This window comes from Triturus cristatus, chromosome 2_2 (genome assembly GCF_964204655.1).
Source record: "Triturus cristatus chromosome 2_2, aTriCri1.1, whole genome shotgun sequence".
In the NCBI taxonomy this organism is placed as follows: Eukaryota; Metazoa; Chordata; class Amphibia; order Caudata; family Salamandridae; genus Triturus; species Triturus cristatus.
The window spans coordinates 1,085,779,318-1,085,796,848 of NC_140582.1; the positions used below are offsets into that span (position 1 = coordinate 1,085,779,318).

Below are 17,531 nucleotides of genomic sequence, written 5' to 3' on the forward strand. Positions count from 1 at the left end.
CCCTTTTTTGGCGAGTAGCACGCTACTCCAGAACTCATAAAAGGATTAGTGGTGAATTAGTATAGTAAAAAATGAAAGTAATTTGAGTAGTGGATATGTTAGTCAGTTGTTTGGATTGAGAAGGATAGCGAAAGGGTAGAAGAGGTAAAAAGGTTTGCATTTGTATAGCGCTTGCTACCCCTGATGAGGTGTTGATGTGCTTTCTTTTTTGGCTATCGGACAACCCAGAAAAGTGCTTCAGGCCATCCGAAGGGTCCGGGAAGCGCATTCTAAAAACAATTACAATATAGCACTATGGGACGGGCAACAATACTGAACTTTCCTCACCAATGTGAAGTATGACTCTCTTTCTAATACTATTCAGCATCATACTCTTTCCAAAATAAAAGTGTGAAAGTGGAAAGGGTTATTGGAGAGAAAACTGAGATAAAAGCGGCGCCCCTGAAGTTGCATCACAGTTTGTGTTCAAGAAAGGCTTCCTTCTTTGAACGCCTTTAAAACGAGCCACCCACATAAATACGTCTCTTTAAAGGAAACAGATTGTTCGAGTGAGAATGGAACAAAGGCGCCTGGCAGAGCAGCTGTTTTGGGAGTAAAGAGCGCTTCCTGTTCCTCTGGAGCGCCTCATGCGCGCGGCCTCCTGGCTGTGTGAGGCGGCTCCCCTGTCACCGGCGGCCAGTCACTGATCTCACTAACCGGGGCTTCTGTGTAAGCCGAGGCTAAACAAACACAGATGGGGCTCAGTGTGCCGGCACCAGCGAGGCTGCCGCGGCGCAGCCGGTCGCGGATGACACTCTGACTGCGCAGGGGGTGTGGGTGGGAGGGAGGCGCGGGGCTGGGTCCAAGCTCTTGGACGGCTGCACTGGAGGACGGACCTGAAACACACCTCTCCTGAGGCGCTGCCACTGGGACCACTGACTGCGCAAAGCGTGGCGGTGGCGGCACGGAGCACTGTCCCACTCCACCAGAGGACGGGGAGGGGGTCCTGCCTCTCCTAGATACCGCCGCACTCCACCCGGGACCCTGGTGGTGGCACAGAGCACTGTCCCACTCCACCAGAGGACGGGGGAGGGGTCCTGCCTGTCCTGGATACTGCCGCGGTCCACCCGGGTCCCTGAGTGCGCAAAGCGCAGTGGTGACACAGGGGACTGTCCTACTCCACCAGAGGACGGGGAGGGGGTCCTGCCTCTCCTGGATCCTACCACGCTCCGGTCGGAACCACTGACTGCTCAGGGAGTGGTGGTGGCACAGAACTATAGGACGGGGTAGGGGGTGCTTCCTCCTCAACACCCCTCCAAGGGGCTGCCACAGTCCGGTCGGGGCTGTAGGGGACGCTAGTTGTTCAGAGGGCAGAGACACAGTGTCCCACAGACAGGGCTCCTGTCCTGGACACTCCTCCGGGGCAGTAACACAATTCCTCAGGGTGCACGGGAGGTGCGGAGTACAAAATTGAGTCCCTGCTCCAAAACAGGGCGAGGACGAGGGCCCCTGCACCTCTCTCTGGTATAGCTGCCAAAGGCGCAGAAGGGGCTTCTGGGCGCCTCTCCGCACAAGCTGCTGTAGTTTTGACCGGAGTGCAGTGGACGCTGACTGACTACTCGGGGACTGGGACGCACCGGCCTCAGCTTCTGCAGCAGGACGAGGAAGGGGCTCCCGCGGCACCTCTCTGGGGAGCCGGCAGCATGCGGAACCTGCAGGTGATGGAGGACGCGGCGTGGGGCAGCCTCGTCAAGGAGGTGAACGGCTTCAAGAAACTCAAGCGCAAGAATAAGGAGGCGATGAAGCAGATGCACGGCTTGAAGCGGTGCAGGGCGACCCTCAAGTGTGGCCCACCCTCCGAGAGACCCTCCACCTCCGACGAGGACGCTCCCCAGCTCAGGGTGCTGGCTGACAGCGCCAGGACTGATGCTGCCTCGGCCGCGCTGGACCTGAGGAACGGGGCTTTCTCGTCGGCAGCCGGAATCCCCTCTCGTCCTGCCGGCTGCTTGCCTACACAGAGGAGGGAGCCTTTCCTCAACCCCGCGGCACTGCCTGGCTTCGAGCCCCGGGGGTTCGCGGAGCAGCAGCAGGCGCTCCAGTCCCGCATCGTCTTCTGTCCCCAGCGGCCCCTGGAGGGTTCCTACGCGCCTTCATCCCACGCGCAGCATCAGCACCAGGTCATGTACAGCCCTCCCAGCCCGGACTCCAGCAGCAGCATCTCCCCACGGAGAGGAGGAGGGGACACCGCCGCAGGCCCCCCCAGCGAGGTGCGGGCCATACAGCAGACCCGGCGGCTGCTGGCCAATGCCCGGGAGAGGACCAGGGTGCACACCATCAGTGCCGCCTTCGAGGCGCTACGGAAGCAGGTAGAGAACCAAAGACACTTGCGGAAGCAGACGAGGGGTTGGGGATGTGCTAACCGTAAAACATGTCTGAGTAATACACGGACCCACAGAGAGCACCCTTGAGTGTAACACACAGCGACCCACAGCAAACTTCAAACCACACTGAGCATCCCTCAGTGATGGACACACAGAACCACAGCAGACTCCAGATCACAACGAACATAGGTACACATAGCGCAAGCATCCCTGTGACATGGAGCCCCACAAAGAGCACCCCTGAGTGTAACACACAGCAACCCACAACATGCTTCATACCACAGCGACCACCCCTGAGTGACGGGCACACAAAACCACAGCAGACTCCAGATCACAACGAACATAGGTACACATAGCGAGCATCCCTGTGACATGGAGCCCCACAAAGAGCACCCCTGAGTGTAACACACAGCAACCCACAACATGCTTCATACCACAGCGACCACCCCTGAGTGACGGGCACACAGAACCACAGCAGACTCCAGACCGCAGCGAACATAGGTACACATAGGGAGCATCCCTGTGACATGGAGCCCCACAAAGAGCACCCCTGAGTGTAACACACAGCGCCCCACAACATGCTTCATACCACAGCGACCACCCCTGAGTGACGGGCACACAAAACCACAGCAGACTCCAGATCACAACGAACATAGGTACACATAGGGAGCATCCCTGTGACATGGGCGTGAGCCATGGAGCACCAGAGAGCACCCCTGAGTGTAACACACAGCGACGCACAGCTCGCTTCAAACCACAGCAAACTCTAGTCACAGCGTGCACAGGCGCGTATACACACAGCGAGCTCCAGAAAACAGCGAGCACCCCTGTGCCATGGTCCCACAGCGAGCATCCCCGAGCGACAGGGTCACAGAACGACAGGTAACTCCGCAGCGAGCAGTCCCGAGCGACAGGGTCACAGAACGACAGTTAACTCCATTCCACAGCGAAAATCTCTTAGTGATAATAAAAACAGCCACAAGCAACTCCAGACTACAGAGAACATCCCTAAGTAATAATGACATAGCCACAGCAAACTCATACCGCAGCGAGCATCCACATGTCATGCAGCGACACAAGGGGGCACAACAAACCACAGCAAGCATTCCTGAGCATCAGGCTCAGAACCACAGAAAACTCATACCGCAGCGAGCATCCACATGTCATGCAGCGACACAAGGGGGCACAACAAACCACAGCAAGCATTCCTGAGCATCAGGCTCACAGAACCACAGCAAACTCATACAGCAGCGAACATCCACATGTTATGCAGCGACACAGGGGGGCACAGCAAACCACAGCAAGCATTCCAAGCATCAAGCTCAGAACCACAGAAAACTCATACAGCAGCGAACATCCACATGTCATGCAGCGACACAGGGGGGCACAGCAAACCACAGCAAGCATGCCTGAGCATCAGGCTCAGAACCACAGCAAACTCATACAGCAGCGAACATCCTCATGTCATGCAGCGACACAGGGGGGCACAGCAAACCACAGCAAGCATTCCTGAGCATTGAGGCTCAGAACCACAGCAAACTCACACCGCAGCGAGCATCCACATGTCATGCAGCGACAGGGGGGCACAGCAAACCACAGAAAGCATTCCTGAGCATCAGGCTCAGAACCGCAGCAAACTCATACAGCAGCGAACATCCACATGTCATGCAGCGACACAGGAGGGCACAGCAAACCACAGCAAGCATTCCTGAGCATCAGGCTCACAGAACCACAGCAAACTCATACAGCAGCGAACATCCACATGTTATGCAGCGACACAGGGGCGCACAGCAAACCACAGCAAGCATTCCTGAGCATCAGGCTCAGAACCACAGCAAACTCATACCGCAGCGAGCATCCGCATGTCATGGAGCGACACAAGGGGACACAGCAAACCACAGCAAGCATTCCTGAGCATCAGGCTCAGAACCACAGCAAACTCATGCAGCAGCGAACATCCACATGTCATGCAAACACCGAACCACAGCAAAAACTAGACCACAGCAAGCATCCGTTTACGAGAGACAGTGGCACAAGGAGCCACAGCAAACCACAGCAAGCATCCATGAGCATCAGGCTCACAGAACCACAGCAAACTCTTACTGCAGCGAACATCCACATGTCATGCAGCGACACAAGGGGGCACAGCAAACCACAGCAAGCATTCCTGAGCATCAGGCTCAGAACCACAGCAAACTCTTACCGCAGCGAACATCCACATGTCATGCAGCGACACAGGGGGGCACAGCAAACCACAGCAAGCATTCCTTAGCATCAGGCTCACAGAACCACAGCAAACTCATACAGCAGCGAACATCCACATGTCATGCAGCGACACAAGGGGGCACAACAAACCACAGCAAGCATTCCAAGCATCAGGCTCAGAACCACAGAAAACTCATACCGCAGCGAGCATCCACATGTCATGCAGCGACACAAGGGGGCACAACAAACCACAGCAAGCATTCCAAGCATCAGGCTCAGAACCACAGAAAACTAATACAGCAGCGAACCTCCACATGTCATGCAGCGACACAGCGGGGCACAGCAAACCACAGCAAGCATGCCTGAGCATCAGGCTCAGAACCACAGCAAACTCATACAGCAGCGAACATCCACATGTCATGCAGCGATACAGGGCCGGACAGCAAACCACAGCAAGTATTCCTGAGCATCAGGCTCAGAACCACAGCAAACTCATACAGCAGCGAACATCCACATGTCATGCAGCGACACAGGGGGGCACAGCAAACCACAGCAAGCATTCCTGAGCATCAGGCTCAGAACCACAGCAAACTCATACAGCAGCGAACATCCACATGTCATACAAACACCGAACCACAGCAAAAACTAGACCACAGCAAGCATCCGTTCACGAGAGACAGTGGCACAAGGAGCCATAGCAAACCACAGCAAGCATTCCTGAGCATCAGGCTCACAGAAGCACAGCAAACTCTTACCGCAGCGAACATCCACATGTCATGCAGCGATACAGGGGGGCACAGCAAACCACAGCAAGTATTCCTGAGCATCAGGCTCAGAACCACAGCAAACTCATACAGCAGCGAACATCCACATGTCATGCAGCGACACAGGGGGGCACAGCAAACCACAGCAAGCATTCCTGAGCATCAGGCTCAGAACCACAGCAAACACATACAGCAGCGAACATCCACATGTCATGCAGCGACACAAGGAGCCATAGCAAACCACAGCAAGCATTTCTGAGCATCAGGCTCACAGAACCACAGCAAACTCATACAGCAGCGAACATCCACATGTCATGCAAACACCGAATCACAGCAAAAACTAGACCACAGCAAGCATCCGTTTTCGAGAGACAGTGGCACAAGGAGCCACAGCAAACCACAGTAAGCATCCATGAGCATCAGGCTCTCAGGACAAAAGCAAACTCATACCGCAGCGAGCAAGTGGAGGATTATACTAGGGCGAATATAAGCCAGGCAATGATAGTGAGAGAGTGTGATTACGTAAGTGGTTAAAGGAGTGGGTTCATTAGTTTAGTCAGTGTGAGTGAAGAATAACGAGTGAGTGTATGAGTGAAGATATGTGGGATAGCGAGCCAGTGAACGAGTGTGTGGAGTTTGATACTCACACTGCAAAGTGAACCACTCTGAACCTTCAATTAAAGAAGCCAATGCATGGAGATAACATTAGAAAGTAAACTGCTGAACTGTGGTGTAAGTAAGAGGGGTTTTACTTTGGTCTGAACAAGGACAACTGAGCTACCAAGAAAAGCATGTGAGGCCATTAGGAAGAGACGTTTTTCAGTGAGCGGTGTGTCCCTCGCCAGAGAAGCTGCTATGCTGTGTGGTACTGTTTCCTACTGCATCGTGTTTGTATTTATAGGGCGCTTTCCATGACCCCTGCGAGGCCCTGAGCTCTTTCTTGACTGATGAGTAATTTAGGAATTAATACTACAGCGCAGCTGTTTTAGGCAGATGTTAAGGAGGATACTGGACGAGTTACCTCAGATTTAGTTTCACCCGTATTCAGAATATGCTCTCATAATCATTATGTAGCAGGCGAGGAGCAAGACCAGACTCATTGTCAGTGAAATTGCTCCCCCTCCCTCGCAGCTCCACCATTAAGTGAGGCCTTCCCACAAGCCTCTGCACTCTCGAGTGTTGGCGTTTGAGGCCCTCCTCCACCCGCAGGTTTCACCTGTGCCTCATCCCTGGTGGTCCAGTGGACCTTTGTCTCCATTCTCCTGCTCCGCTTTTTCTCTCCTTTTTCACTAGTTTTTTCCCTCACTTTTATCTCCCCCCTTCACTCTCCTTCTGGGTCTTTCCTCCATTTTCTGTTGTTTTTCCCTCATTTCAAGCTCCCCCTTCACTCTCCTTCTGTGTCTTTCCTCCGTTTTTCACCCATGTCTTACCCTCATCTCAATCTCCCCCTTTCAGTCTCCTGTGTTCTCTGTGTCTTTCCTCCACTCATTCTTGCACTTTTTCTGTAATTTTCCCCTCATTTCAATCTCCCCCTTTCACTCTTCTGTGTCCTCTGTGTCATTCCTCCACTCTTTCTTGCACTTTTGCTGCCTTATTTGCACCTTTCTCTCTCTTTTTGTCTTTTTCCTTTTGCCTTTTTCAGCCCGTTTTTACCTGCCGCTGCTGCCCCCGCGGCCCCTCCCCCAGCACGACCAGTGCGACCGGCCCAATTCAGCTCCCCTCCCCGCCTCCCAGCTGTCCATCCCTCCCAGACCCCTACTTAAAGGCGGCCAATGCGCGGCCACTGTGCGGCCACACCGCCGAGGCGCCAAAGGCAAGCTCCTCTGCGCCCGTCTGCGACCCGACTGTGACCAGTGCCAGGAACCCTGGATCTCTGCACCGCCAACGCTACGACCCAGCGGCACTCCACGCTCTCAACCCAGGCCGCAACAACAACTGCGAGCTAGCATCACCAGCCGACACCCACGGACCCTTTAGCTGTCACAGCTGCCGGCACACCTGCAGCACCGCCAAAACCACTGACCCAGTGCAATCCGCCTGCAAGAACACAACCGAACCGAAGACTCTGCAATGCATCCTCCTCAACGTCTGATCCCTCCACAAACACGCCACTGAAATCTGGGACCTCCTCGACAGCACTACCCCGGATATAGCATTCTTTACCTAAAGCTGGACCAACACCACCTCGGGACCAGACATCGCCACTACCATTCCCCAAGGATCTCCAGGAAGGACCCACCCACCCGCCGGGGAGGAGGAATCACCATCATCCACAAACCCACCCTCCGCCTGAGCACACTCGCTGACGAGCCCACAGACCTGATGGAACACCTTCACTTAAAGATACTGGCCAGCCCTACCTCACCCTCCGAGGAACTCTCATCTACCGACCCCCTGGACCCCGCAGACTTTTCACCAACTCCTTCACGGACATCATATCCCCGCATGCCATCGCGTCCACCAATTACACCCTACTGGGAGACCTCAACTTCCACCTCGACAACCAACTGGACCCCAGCACGACATCACTCCTGGACAACTTCCACAACATTGGACTTTGCCAGATCGTGACCGAACCCATGCACTCAGCAGGACACACCCCCGACCCCCTCTTCACAACAGGAAACTCCATCACCTTCAGCCACACCACCGAACTCCCATGAGCTGACCATCGATGCGTCTACGTCACCTTCAGAACATCCACCATCCACAGACACCAGCACCTGCTCCCAAGAAGAAACTGGACCAGAATCACCGATGACCAGCTAACCTCATCACTCAGCAACTCCACCCCAACCATCGCGGAAAACGATGACGCCAACACCGCAGCCCGAACCATGCTCAGATGGATCCCCGACAGCGCCAACACCATAGCCCCCCTCAAAAAAAAACAACACCCATGCCAAGAAAGCTAGATGGTTCACCACCGAACTTCGAGAGTCCAGACGCACTTGCCGCCGCCTCGAAAAGGCCTGGAGGAACACCAAATCCACAGAAGCCCACAACTTCAGAGCCGCCACCAACGCCCACCACCAACTCATCAGGAAAAAAAAAGCAATTGAAGACAGAATCTCCACTCATGCACACAACAGCAAAGAACTCTTCAACATCATCAAGGAGTTCACCCCACCCACCAGCGAGTCCACCGACATCACTCCCTCACAAGACCTCTGCGACAAACTCAGCACCTTTTTCCACCACAAAATCAAGAGTACCTACGACAACTTCGACAAAGACAACCAACACACTGAACCCTCACCAACCACCCCTGACACCCCAAAGCCAGCGATCGACAACTGGACAGCCCTCACCACCGAAGACACACTGAAGACGATGAAGACAATCCACTCCGGGGCCCCCACGGACCCCTGCCCCCACCACATTTTCAATAGAGCCGCCGACACCATCGCACCCATGCTCTGCCACACCATCAACCACTAACTGGCAACCGCCTCATTCTCTGATGACTGGAAACACGCTGAGATCAACCTCCTCCTGAAGTAACCCTCGGCGGACCCCACCGACCTAAAAAACTACAGACCCATCTCCCTGCTCCTGTTACAAGCGAAAGTCATCGAGAAAGCCATCAATAGCCAACTCGCCACATTCATCGAAGAGCACAACATCCTCGACTCCTCCCAATCCGGCTTCAGAAAAAACCACAGTACGGAAACCGCCCTCCTCGCCGCAACAAACGACATCTGTACCTTACTGGACAAAGGAGAAACAGCAGCCCTCATCCTCCTCGACCTCGCAGCAGCGTTTGACACAGTCTCTCACTGCACCCTAATAAGCAGACTCCATGATGCAGGGATCCAAGACAAGGCCCTCGACTGGATCCTCTCCTTCCTCTCTGGCAGAACACAGCAGGTCAAACTCCCCCTTTCCTCTCGGACCCTACACCTACCACCTGCGGAGTCCCCCAGGGGTCCTCCCTCAGCCCTACGCTCTTCAATGTTTACATGGCTCCGCTCGCCCCCATCGTCACAACCTACGGACGACACCCAACTCATCCTCTCCCTATCGAACGAACCCAACACCGCCAGACACAACTTTTGAGAAGGCATTGAAGCTGTCGCCAAATGGATGAAAAACAGCTGCTTACAACTAAACACCAACAAAACGGAAGTACTCATCATGGGCCCAAACTCAGATGCCTGGAACTACTCCTGGTGGCCCCCCGCCCTCGGAAGCCCGCCCACCCCCACAGACCTAGCACGCAACCTGAGAATCATCCTGGATTCAGAGCTCAAAATGGACCGCCAGATCAACTCTGTCTCGTCCTCCTGATTCCACACCCTCCGCCTTCTTCGTAAGACCCTCAAATGGATCCCCCTCGAACACAGAAAGACCGTCACTCACGCCCTGGTCACCAGCAGGCTCAACTACGGCAATGCACTCTATGCCGGAATAAACAAAAACCTCACCAGCAAGCTACAGAACATCCAAAATGCCACGCAAGACTGGTCCTGCCAAGACACTGCCACATCTCCCATCATATGCGCACATTCCACTGGCTTCCCATCGAAGCTAGAGTCACCTTCAATATGCTAACCCACGCTCACAAGGCCCTCCACGACACTGGACCAGCATACTTGAATAGCCGACCCAAATTTCACGCACCCCAAAGGACCCGACGATCAGCCCAGCTCTCCTACGCTGTGGTCCCCTGCACCAGAAAGACCAGATCAGGAGGCTTCTCCTTCCGTGCGGCCACAGCCTGGAACTACCTTCCGCTCCACCTCAGACAGATAACATCTCTCCCCATCTTCGCAAGAAACCTCAAAACCTGGCTCTTCGACAGACCCCCTCCTTGATGGACTAGAACCTGCGAACCCCTCCTCCCCCCCACGCCTCAGCGCCTTGAGACCCTTACGGGTGAGTAGTCGCGCTTAACAAACACCTGATCACATTATGCGGCAGGGTTCACTAAATTATGCAGCAAGAAAAGACAAATTATGTGGCATAATGCGGCACGTTTTGTGATAGTATTTCTTCATTGTTTTGTTATGTTTGCTCATCTTAACAGATACTGAATACACATTTCACCATGTTAGTACCAGTTTCATACCCAAATACAGCAATATGCAATGAAAAGATGATCAGCCAACCACTGTGAATAGTGCCACGTTTTTAGTAAATTTTGATCCTTTTTGAGCTAGGAACAATTTTTTTTGTTAAAATCTGCAGGATATGCAGCAGATGATGGATTATGTGGCAAATGCGGCAAAACAATATTTGCGCAGGAAAGGCATGCTTCCAGGGGCCTTGCATATAATAAGGTATATATACATTGCACACAATATTGTATTGTAATTTGTTCAAGTGTCAGTGACCAATGCAATCATGGAATATCTGCCAACATGTGTTCTAGATGTTAGTGAAGAGCACCATCTAAGGAGATAGAACTTCAGTGTGGGATTACAATACCAGACAGCACAAACTAAGGGAGCAGAGCCTCAGTGACAGCAGAGAATCCAATATCAGAACCTAAGGCAGAACAGCATCTGTGATAGAAGAGAACCCAACAGCATCAACCAAGGGTGCAAACTTCAGTAATGGCTGAGTACCCAGCAGCAGACACTTAAGGAACAGAGCCTTAGCGACAGCAGAAAACCCAACAGCCAAACCTAAAACAGCACAGCTTCAGTGACAGCTTGGACTCCACAGCAGACATTTAGATGACGGAGTCTCAGTGACAGCAGAAAATCCAAAAGCAGAAACTAAGAGAATAAAACCTCAGTGACAGCAGAATACTCAGAAGCAGATACTAAGGGTGCAAAGTCTCAGTGACAGCAGAGAATCCAAGATCAGAATCTAAGGCAGAAGAGTCTCTTTGACAGAAGAAACCCCAACAACTGAACCTTAGTGAGCTGTGCCTCAGTGATAGCCGAATACTGTACAGCACATGGCAAGTCAGTGACAGCAGAGTAATCCACAGCATAAACGAAAAGAGCAAAGTCGTAGTGACAGCAGAGTTCTAAACAGCAGGCACTAAGGGAACAAAGTCTCAGTGACAGCAGAGAAGTAAATATCAGAATATAGGGGGAGCGAAGCCTCAGCAACAGCAGAGAACCCTACAGCCGAACCTCAGCAAGCCTAGACTCAGTGACAAAGGAATACTCAACAGCATAGGGAACAGAGCTTAGTGACAGCTGAGGACTAACCAGCAGAAACAAAGGGAGCCCGTGCTCAGTGACCTCAGGATATACAACAGCAGATATTTAGAGCGAATAGCCACATGGACAGCAGAGAAACCAACAAGAAACGTTAAGAGAGAAGATCCTCAGTGACAGTAGACTACTAAATGGAAAACACTAAGGGAACAGAGTCTGAGGAACAGCTTATTCCTAACACTAAGTGTAAAGAGCCTCAGTCTCAGCAGAGTACTTAGCAACAGAAGCTGAGGGAACACAGCCTCAGTGGAAGCACAGAACACAGCAGCAGAAACTATGGGAACAGATCCTCAGTGACACCAAATTACTCAACAGTAAATACTAAGAGAGCAGAGCTTCATGGACAGCAGAGTGTTTAATAGCAGACGCTAAGTGAACTGGGTACTCAGCAGCAGAATCTAACAGAGAAGAGCCTGAGTGACAGCAAGGAAACCAACATCAAAAACTAAGGGATCAAGAGTCTCAGTGACAGCAAGGTTATCAATATCAGAACCAACGGAACAGAGCCCCAGCGGCAGCAGAGGCTCAGCAGCGGGAATGAAGGAAACAAGTCCTCTGTGACAGCAGAGTACTCCATGGCAAACCTAAGGGGAAACAGCATTAATGACAGCAGATAACCCAACAGCATAAATGAAGAAGCAGAGCCTTGGTAACATCAAAGAACCCAACAGCAGAACCTTAGCAAGCAGAACCTCAGTGACAGCGGAATACTCAGCATAAGGAGCAGGTTGGCTTTGACAGCAGAGTACTCAACAGTGCAAGCTAAAAGAGTAGATCCTTTGTAACAGCAGAAAGAGAGAGCGCACAGCCTCAGTGACAGTAAAGAACCCAACGGCTGAAAGTAAGGGAGCAGATCCGTAAAGACAGCAGAGCAATCAACAACTGAAATTATTGGAGCCTCAGTGACAGCAGATAAATAACCCAGTAGAAACATTTAGCTAACTGGGCCCCTGCAGAATAGTCAGCAGCATAGGAAGCAGAGCCTCAGTGAGAGCACGGTATACAGTAGCAGAAACTAAGGGACCAGAGCCTTAGAAACAGCAGGGTGCTCAAAAGCAGGCACTAACGTAGTACAACCTTAGTTAGAACAGATTTCAACTGCAGGCATTAAGGGGCCATGGTTTCAGTGACAGTGACAGTAGAGTATTCAACAGCAGAAGTTAAGGAAGCAGGTTCTCAGTGAAAGCAGAGTACCCAATAGCAGATGCTAGCAGGTCACAGGATCTCTGACAGCAAAGCACGCAATAGCAGAGCCTTAGTGACAAAAGTTACCCAACAGTAGAACCTCAGCAAGCACAACCCCAATGACAGCAGAATAGTCAACAGTGCGGGAAGCAAAGTCTCAGTGACAGAAAAATACCCAACAGTATAAAAAAGAGACCAGGGCCATAGCGACAGCAGAGTACTCAACAGCAGAAATTAAGGGAGTGGAGCCTCAGTGACAGCAAAGTATCCAACAGACACTAAGAGGCCTGTGCCTCTGCAACAGCAGAGTACTTAACAGCAGGGACTAAGACTACAAGCCTCAGTAACAGCAAAGTACCTAACAGCAGACAGTAATGGGCAATAACTGCAGTGACAGCAGAGTACTCAACAGCAGAAACTAAGGGTTCAAAGACTCAGTGACAGCAAAGTATCTAACAGACTGTAAGGGGCCTGAGCCTCTGCAACAACAGAGCAATTAACAGCAGAAACTAAGGCTACAAGCCTCAGTGACAGCAAAGTGCCTAACAGCAGACAATAATGGACCAGAGCCCAAGTGACAGCAGAGTACTCAACAGCAGAAACTAAGGGTTTAAAGACTTAGTGACAGCAAAGTACCTAACAACAGGCACTAGGGGAGCGTAGCCTCAGCAAACGCAGAGCACCCCACAACAGAAACTGGGGTGCAGCGCCTCAGAAGCTGCAGAGGAAACAGCAGCACGTCACATTTTGTGGTTGAAGAAAGTCTCAGTAGTAACTGCACTTCTCCTGTAGGATGAACTCGCAGTTGCAGACAATTTGACCAATCAGGAACCAGCTTTCTTCTTACTCGTTTATAAACAAGCTCGGCCGAATGCTCCAGCAGGATTGGCTCGCAGAGATATCTGTGGATTGCGATATGGCCAGTAATATCATTACAATGTGTGCACGACGTATCAGACTCGGCTGTAAACCTACAAGGCAGCCATTGTTGATGAAGAAGGGGCTATCGTGCCTGTGTTCAGAGGCCAAGGCCCTGCTGTTGTGTTCCTGTAGCAACATCCAGTCAACAGTGGGGTCATTTCCTGCAGACACAGCTACTTTGTGACTTTTTAGAGTTTGGAAATCCTTCCTTTGTTTCAGGACAATTTAACCCGTTTTGCACTTGGTTTAGAATTGGGAAGGGGTTTTTGGTGTACCTTGCAACTTCATAAAAGCAGTGCCAGGTTAAACCCTGTGGAGGCCCCTCGGTAGTCGAAATTTAGGGGTCCTATTCGCATATTATTCCCTAATACGTTTTTCATTTTACCAACCAACAATTTTAATAAACCAATTTTTTTACACAAAGCTAAACATTATCAAGTATTAATGTTATTAAACAAACGTTATTATTTTTTAATTTTAATAAACCAACAAAACTTTAAATATTCACTTTCCTCAATTTGTTTGTGGTGAAATCTTTGAGGTTATCCTAGAAGACATCGTATTCACGCATGCCCTTACTGACTGCTTTATTTGTAAAAGAATTAGTGCTTGTGGCAACGCTTTTCTCGGAAGTTCACCTGTGCCACTGCAGAATGTCTGGGTTGGGAAATATCTTGATTCCACCTCATGCCTCCTTCCTCCTCCACCTGCCTTTATCTTGCTCTTGCAGATTCTTTGTCATCCCTGTTTTTTCCCCCTTGTCACTGTTTTGTTGAATTTTTTCCACCTTGATTCCCCTTCTGCTGCATTTCTTACTCTTCGTCTGGGTTTAAATCATACATTTCTGCTGGTATTTTGCTTTTTCAATGCGTGCTGCATTTTGCAGTACACATAGAAACAGTAAATCACCTTTAAAGATTATGTGCAGGAAGGAAACCTTCCTGCACATAAACAAGCGCCCCTGCAGCACAGGCACCCTTGCAACACGGCGCAAGGGTGCCTGCCCTGGCCCTAGGAAGCTTTTTTTAGCACCAGCGCTATGGGAAATGCAGGGGTGTGCTGTATTTCTATAAATACAGCACAACCCCGCATTTTGAAAATGTCAGAGCGCAACGTTGCCAAATTTGGCATCACACTGTGCTCCAACATTTTCTTGTACATACCCTCCTGGGTGTTGTTCTTCGGTTCAGTGCAGTTATGAATACAAAATTCGCTGCCAAAGTTAAACCTGCAGTGGACATTTCTACAGACATTTGCCATTGTGCATAGAATTATCTCACAATGTGAAAACACCATCAGCTCGGGTGAAGACGACCAGGACCCTTCACACAGTTCACGAAGAATGAAATTCAGCAACTTTAGCAAACTCACCAAAGGAATATATATATTCATATATGTATATATATATATTTTTTTTTATATAGCTCGAACGAGACCCTATGGCATCAGAATGCTTTGCATGAGCACCAGCTGCGGTACAGATGGACACATCAATTTTTTGTTCACAGGATGTTGAGCGTCCCTGCCGAGATTGGAACGCGGTTCACCCACCTCCGAGGTCGCCACTCTAGCCCTTAGGCCACATCCTCTCCCCATTCTAAGCTGCTAAGCGTAAAGACTGTTCCTTATAAAGGTCTCGGTAAAGACAACTGTGTTATTGTCTCTATTGGATGTCAGCTTTGAGGGAATCCCCCGCTCTGACGTAGTGAGACACCTGTCGCTGAACCTAACTAAGGCAGTGCGTCTCATCACTCTGCTTGGGGAATTTTGGAGGTCGTGTGGGATGCATGTTCAGAAACAGGGACACACCCACTGGCTTGAAGGGGGCCTCTCTGCAAGGCCCGTGGAGGGCCCCCCTCCTGGCTCAATCAGGAGCTCTGCAGCCGGAGTGCAGTGCTGAGGGACCCCACCACCCCCGCACAGCGGGGACTGCGGGGGTCTGTGTTACGCCCCTGGACACGCCTTCTGTCGGCCTGCTTCTTATCTCCTCTCTGTCTGATTCATATGATGAACGAGAAGCACAAATATTTGTGGAGAGAGGGGACTGAAGCAAGGCTAGTGGTAGCAGAGGCGCAACTAGAGCCAAATTTCGAGGGGGGCTAAGAAAAAATGTCGGGGTGGGGGCTGAATCTTTAAGCAATAGGCAGACTGGAGCTGCAGGGGCTCTTAGAAGGGGTAAAACAACAGCAAGGCCTCATTAACATGCAAATGGTCTTTTAACCCTTTCCGTGCTCATGACAGAACCACTCCATCATGAGCCACGGGTGCCGTGTCCTCATGACGGAGTGGTTCCGTCATGCTGCGGCCGTTGGCGGCCGCTCTGCCCACGCGGCGCTAATTCCCCGCCTGTGCGGGCGATTAGCGCAGTGGGCGGAGACGTGACGGAGCCACTCCGTCATGAGCACAGCTCACCCATGACTCGTGACGGAGTGGTTCCGTCACGAGCACAGCGGCACCGCAACTGCCCCCAAACCCCCCCAGCGCCGCGGCGGAATTCCTGCCGCGGCGAAGGGGTTAAAGACCTGTGAAGTGCTCGAGTGCGGCTGTGTGTCTGCCCGGGAAGCTGTCTCAGCCCCGGCTGCCACACACGACGGGGGTGGGCTGAAGCCCTTTGAGTCCAATGGGTGTTGCGTGCCTGAGTGGTAGCCAACATTGGCGAGCAAAGAGATTCATGTGTTCGCAGACCAGCTGCTTCACCGTGCTGGCTGTATAAAGTTTCAACGTGTTTCTGCCACACGCCTCCAACAGGGCTGCAAACGGGGGTTTCTCCTCGAGCAGGGATCCGCAGGTAATGCGATAAAAGAGCAGCAAAATTACAACAGGAGCTTCCGTGAGCACATTCGCCGACAGAATATGTACCGGGAAAAGGTCTGAATTCGGGAATTATCTCAAAAATGTCCCAACAGCAGGGATCTGTGCCTTCATACCTAAGGTTCTTTTGTTTTGTTTTTGTTTTCTTGCTCACAATTTTTCTTGTAAAATGCACGGGTGACTTTTTGCACCCTTAAGTATGGGTGACTTATTGCATCCTACTGTAGGAACAGTGTCCTTCGTTGGGTTATAAATACATGTATCAGGAGCATGGACACTGGACCTTTAGTGGCTCCTGGGTCCCCCCCTCTTTTTGTTTAATATATATTGTACGGCGGTTCAGCCGAGGGACCTTACTATCTTTGCGTATCTTTTCCTTTCTCAGACACACGAGTACCCATTACTATGACATTAGGAGTAGTTTGTACACTCCCTCTTGACTCACTTATGACGATTAAGATTCATATGCAGCTCCCTTGTGTTTCTTGCGGTTATTATCATTGCCCTAATGCGTGTTCCTTTTCATTAATATTTGGAGTTCACACCTCCTTCTCACTAGCCCCTTTAATAGTATAACGGTTGTCGCGATGTAAGGGGAGGTAATTGAGGAACAATGCCTTTAGCAGCGATATGACAGGTTGCGCGCATGAACTGGGGAGTAGTTCTCCCGTGCTGTGCACCTGCGCACCTGTCTCGGCCGCTACGCATGCGCTGTATGTCATTTATCCGAGGGCCGATCCGGCCATGTAAATCTCCGAGAATCCCGCATTTTACCTACACTGGATCTGTCTCTGCTATAGCGTATGCGCTTAGAGTCAGAATTCCGGAGGCGTGGCCGGAAATGGAATAAACCACCCATACCTTTCTCCATTACTTTAACAACCAGTGCCGGCACCTCATTACCGGTGAACGCAATGGAGGGGTAGGTGTGGAGGAAGTAGCCCGCGCTTTAACGCGTAAGTGGATGTACTAATTTATTGACCTTCCTGAACCTATGAGCTCAGCAGCTCCAGCACCCGGGAACTTCACCATTTATTTATTTGGTTATTTTTACAGCCCGGCTTTGTGTGGGGACCCATTGCTTTTGCCTTTAGAGGGATTGTCTCTTC

At 51.4% G+C, this 17,531-nt stretch overlaps 1 protein-coding gene across 1 annotated transcript in view; it reads left to right on the plus strand.

Annotated features, from left to right (window-relative positions):
* The first annotated feature begins 861 nt into the window (after positions 1 to 861).
* ATOH8 (atonal bHLH transcription factor 8) overlaps positions 862 to 17,531 on the plus strand; it is a 67,675-nt gene continuing 51,005 nt past the window's right edge. The window contains exon 1 of the mRNA XM_085642611.1: positions 862 to 2,345. Within this exon, the coding sequence (XP_085498737.1) occupies positions 1,683 to 2,345 (663 nt within the window). The 5' untranslated portion in view covers positions 862 to 1,682. The remainder of the gene's footprint in view (positions 2,346 to 17,531) is intronic.